This window comes from Varanus komodoensis, unplaced genomic scaffold (assembly GCF_004798865.1).
Source record: "Varanus komodoensis strain SLA01 unplaced genomic scaffold, ASM479886v1 scaffold1347, whole genome shotgun sequence".
In the NCBI taxonomy this organism is placed as follows: Eukaryota; Metazoa; Chordata; class Lepidosauria; order Squamata; family Varanidae; genus Varanus; species Varanus komodoensis.
This window is the reverse complement of record NW_025335389.1, coordinates 6,834-11,864: the sequence shown is the minus strand read 5'-3', so window position 1 is coordinate 11,864 and position 5,031 is coordinate 6,834. Positions and strand designations below refer to the sequence as shown.

The following is a 5,031-nucleotide window of genomic DNA, read 5'->3' as shown; positions in this document are numbered from 1 at the left end:
GCAACCAATCAGAGTTACTGGCCAAAACTGGTGGTTTCCCCAGCTGCATGTGCTGCTCCTTCGGTTTCTGTGCCTTGAATGGAGAGTCCCTTTCGCGCTTCGCAGGGGGGATTTCGCAGCCTGCCTGTTACTGGGGTGCTTCCCCTGCACTGGGGCTCAGAAGAACGCTACTCTCTCCATTTGCCCAGGCAGGAAACACAAATGCACAGACATGATTTGTATAAACGCAGCTCACTAGCATAGAAACACAGCTCTTCTCTCCTCGGGCTGAAAAGCCACAGGGACTGGCTTCGCATGACCCGTCCTCCCACCTGGCCTCAGCGTAGCTTGGCTTGGATGCCCGGGGGTTGGGCATGGAGGGGGCTCCCAGGACCGCCCTCTTCTCTGAACCCAAACCATCCCTTGGGCTCCCCAGGGAAGCCGAGGGGGATCTGCTGGGGAAGGACGGCACTGGCGGGACTGGCGGTTCTGGGACGGGGGGGCCTCATGAGCCGGAACCTTGAGCAGGAGGCTCTGGACGCTTTGCCCTCCATCTCGGCAGCCTGAGATCTACGCCAAGGGCAGTTCCTGCCCCTCCTGCCCCAAGAGGTGCAAATCTGGGTGAAGGGACTCGGATAAAGATCTGTGTCTGTGCAGTGACAGTGGAGGGGGGTTTCCTCCTGAAGCATCGAGAGACCGAGTGCTGGGAAGAGGGGTGCAAAGTCTCCCAGAGGTTCATTTCTGTCATCTCTGGCCAGAATCAAGATCATGGTCATAAATCATAAATAAAATCACATGACATCAACTAATGGATCAATGCCACGATTTGTATCAGCTTCGAGAATGGAATGTTCCATATAACCCTGGTCTATCAATTCTGGGAAATGATCGACCTCCGAAATAAAATACTTACATATTTTCAGTAGACAATATAGAAAACAGGTGGTGAAGTTGCTGGTTGGCTAATATTTTCAAGATATTTCACAGTAAAGATTTATACACAGGTGCGTGTATTTTCCTACAAGGGAAAGAGGCACACGATGAACATGCTGCCTCAGAACGTACTGACAAAGTACGGTAGAACAATGAAAACGGTACCCCATGGAAGTGGATCAAGTCAACTTCATCTGAGACTAAAGATTGTCCCCGAACTGCACTTTATTGTTCTTCCATTGCAACGCACATTTGCCTTGGTCAGATCTCGGCATCAGGCGCTTACATCTCTGGCTTGTGAAACTGTCATTGCCGAACATTTCCAACTAGCAGTTGCGAGATATCTTCCTTATGAAGCCAAGATGCCTTGAAACTGTGCAAACAACACTTCTGCTACGTTTGTGGTGAGGTTGCATTTGCACCTCAAAAATGCATTATGAGGGCAGCGGCCAAAAAGTCAGACCACCTAAATTGTGGATGCAAACTGGGGGATCAGGACAAGAGCTGGGCCGCTCATTAGTGCTGCATTGTATGTGCACCAGATCGGTGTCATGCCTTCGCAGTCCCATGGAGTGGAGGGAACCCCCAGACTGACTGAAGGAGCTGCTCAGGGCCTTGGAATGGCCTAAGAAGAAGGCAGAGCTACCGGGCTCCACAACTGGACGCCTCCCATGTAGCTCTGAATTGCATGCCATTTTGACCCAAAGCTGAATCTTGGAAACTGGAGGCAATTGATACTCAGCACGGTTACCCCGTGTAGACCAGGAAGAAAGGAAGGAAGCCAGTGAGAGACATCGGACCGTGTCCACTGCAGGACCCCGTTTGGCAGAGTGGAGGCAGCCAGGCCCTCCCGATTATGGAGGTTCCCGAAGTCTGAGGGGGGGAAGAGTCCAATTCCCACTCTCTTATTCCTGTAGTGGGCATCCTTCTCCTCCACAGAGCCCCTAAAGGAGAACTCCCGCATGGATACCACACAATCCGCAGAGGAGACAAGGCATGCACAGCAGGGGAAGGTCAAATGCACTTCCTCCGAGGGCTCCGGCGAAGGTGGAAGCGGAGAAAGGGGCGAGGAGCTGAAGCAGTGTGGGAACATGGCAGCGAGAGGGGCTCTCACTGGGAGGGGGACCTGATGGGCGTCCAGCCCAAGGGACCTCTCACCCCCGCAGCCGGCACAGGCCTCCGCACGAGGTTCCTTGCACGCCTGTGTGATTCTTCCCATTGTGCAGTGCACAACAAATACTTCGTTCCCTGCATGTTTTCTTCAGGGTGGGAGACCACTTGTCCTACCCCTGCTAAGCAGCCACCAAGGGGAAATGTTGGCCGGTCACCGTCAATGGCTCAGCGTCACTGGAGAGTCGGAAGCGGCCAGGAGGGGAAGGGCGCCCAAGTCCCTGCTCAGCACGGGCTCCCAGCCCATTTTCCCTCCCGGATGGCCATCCAGCGGCCTCTCCAGTGCCTCCAGGGGGGCAGCGCCACCACCACGCAAGGGCACAGCTTCCGTGGTCACTCGGATGGGCGTATGGCCAGCCCGGCTGACGCCTGGCCGGAATCCGGCTTCCTGCCCCTGGAGCCCCTCATCCCAGGTGCTGCACTCTGCTTTTAGCTGCTTTGCTGATCGGAGTATCTTGGGGCACTTCATCCCTTTCAAAGAAAATGCTGGACTCAACAGGTTTCCTGTCAAATCCAGAACGGATCTTAAGACTCCTGCCTCATGCTTCTTTGCTGAACCAGCTCCACCTGGTGGCCCACCATACCTGAAATCCATCCAGGCCAGGCACCCAGGGCTCAGTCCTAGTGGTTGCTACTTCCCGGGACCTGCTCTATTCCTGCCTAAAGCCATCTCAATTGTGGGCATTACTATTTCCCATGGCAGCAAATCCTGCAGTGAAGCGATACGCTGTGTGCAGAAATAAGTCCTTTGATCTGCCCTAAGCATTCCACCAATGGGGTTCAGGGGCTGATCCCCCGGACAACCCCAGAACGTGGGACGGTGTTGCTAGTGCAGTTGCTACAGAGAACTGTACAAGCGGAATAAGACCCAGAAATTCTACCTTCGCTTCCATTCCCCACTGTGACCAGAACGGCATCTGACAGTTTCAGGGCGAAAGTGTAATGGGCTGACATTTTCATCACACAGCCTACCCTCAAGATTCCTTCCTTGCTCACAGCATGTTTCTGCAGAGCCTCTTCCCCATGTGGGTTCTTTGATGTTGAGTGAGGGCTGCACTCCGACTGAAGGCTTTTTCACATTCCATGCATTTGTATGGCTTCTCTCCAGTGTGGATTCTTTGATGCAGTATAACATATCCCCTCTGACTGAAGGCCTTTCCACAGTCCATGCATGTGAATGTCTTCTCCCCTGTGTGGGTCCTGTGATGTTGAGTAAGGTCTCCACTCCCACTGAAGGCCTTTCTACATTCCATGCATTTGTATGGCTTCTCTCCAGTGTGGGGGTTTTTTAAAAATAAATTTTAATAACATTTTTAAATTAACACTAAAAACCTCAATCATCTAATACATCAGACATACTGGGTAAGCCCCCTACTCACTTTTCTTTTTTTAACACTCCTTAGTCATATTCAAATCCATTTATGATAACTTAAAAAACATATTAAAATCTAAACCACGTCCAAAAACATGTTGAAGTGTATGCAAAGTCCCATTTCTCTAGCCAATAATAAAAGAAAAAATTCACAAGTTTGATAGAAGTCAGTATCTTCTTTCTCCTTCAAGGATAAATTCAGTCTGACCATTTCTGCAAAATCCAGAAACTTTTAATCAGTTCATTGATGGGTAATTCTTCATTTTTCCAGTATTAAGCGAATATACTCCTCACCGCCATGATTACATATAAAGTCAGATACATTTCTTATTTACTAATGTCCCAGTATAATGCCTAATAAAAAAAGAAATTTCAGGTTTGAGAAACTAAGGATTTTTGTACCACTTCCTCTACCATATATACAAAATACCCAATTTATGTTTACATATCCAACATCCATTTGACATCTTTAAAAACTTCTTGGCTAATCTATTTGGTGACAACTACCAACTATAACACATCTTATACAAGCATTCTTTATACGAAGTTGCTAATATTTCATCTAATTTAACCAACACTTAGTCAAATACTATTAACGCCTTATAAAAGTCCCACTCCTTACATATCTCGATTGTATCTGCACCTTATGTCACCAAAAGATACCAACTCCTTGTTCTTGTACTTCTTAGCTCAATTTCAGTCCTCCATCTTTATCCAAAATGTACATCATATCTTATAATCCCTTCGACATTCAATGCATTTGGATACAGAGAAGCTTCCATGGGTGAAAAAAAACATCTTAGTATATATCTTTTCCTACACCAACCTTAATGGTTTTCAGGTATAGTAACTTTAAAAAAAAATCATGTAACTTAGCCTTCTCATACCACATATAAACATGACAACCCATTTAAAGCATTCCTTTTAAAATAGAAAATTCTGTTATTTCTTCTTTACACCCCTGCCCCATCTCTTTTCCTTTTTTTCAGTATCTGTAGTGCTTGTTGTAAATCAGTGTCCATTTCCAGTGTCTGTACCTCTTGTTGCAAATCAGTATTCACTATTTCTCCTTCCTCAGAATGACATGTAGTTAGTTCAGCACCCACCCCTCCTTCTTCTGAGGCACCCAATTCTTCCGCTTCAGACATACTTCTAAATTTTTCATACAACTCTTGTGCCTTAAAAATCGAGTCCGGTTTGTGTCTTGCAACATTCCAGGTAAGAGATGTTCCTTCTGTCGATAGCCACCTAAACATAGTCTCTCTCAAGCATTTGGATACCTTTTCCCTCTCTAGCATAACAAGCGAATCCCATGATAACTGGTTTATTGGCTTTATAAATTGTGTTTCTTTATCCACTGTTTCAAGTTTTTCATATGTTTGTTGTATTTTTTGTGTATTCTGTTCAGTTCTAAATTGAACGACCACCAAAAACCCCTTAATAGAATTATCCAGTTTGTTGAGAGATTCTGTTTGTTCAACTGAAATGTTTTCCTGTTGAATTAACATCGCCTCTTGGGATGACTGCAACGCGGTTAAGGATGTCTGTATCGCCAGAAGCATCATCTGTAGCTCTTT

The 5,031-nt window shown here is 47.1% G+C and overlaps 1 protein-coding gene across 9 annotated transcripts in view; it reads right to left on the bottom strand.

The window, feature by feature from the left end:
* Window positions 1-3,061: 3,061 nt before the first annotated feature.
* The window catches only part of LOC123019724 (zinc finger protein 420-like), a 7,415-nt gene continuing 5,445 nt past the window's right edge, over window positions 3,062-5,031 (bottom strand). For all 9 annotated transcript variants that reach the window (XM_044422751.1, XM_044422752.1, XM_044422753.1 and 6 more), the window contains one exon: window positions 3,062-3,359. In XM_044422751.1, coding sequence (XP_044278686.1) covers window positions 3,075-3,359 — 285 coding nt within the window. In that variant the 3' untranslated portion in view covers window positions 3,062-3,074. The remainder of the gene's footprint in view (window positions 3,360-5,031) is intronic.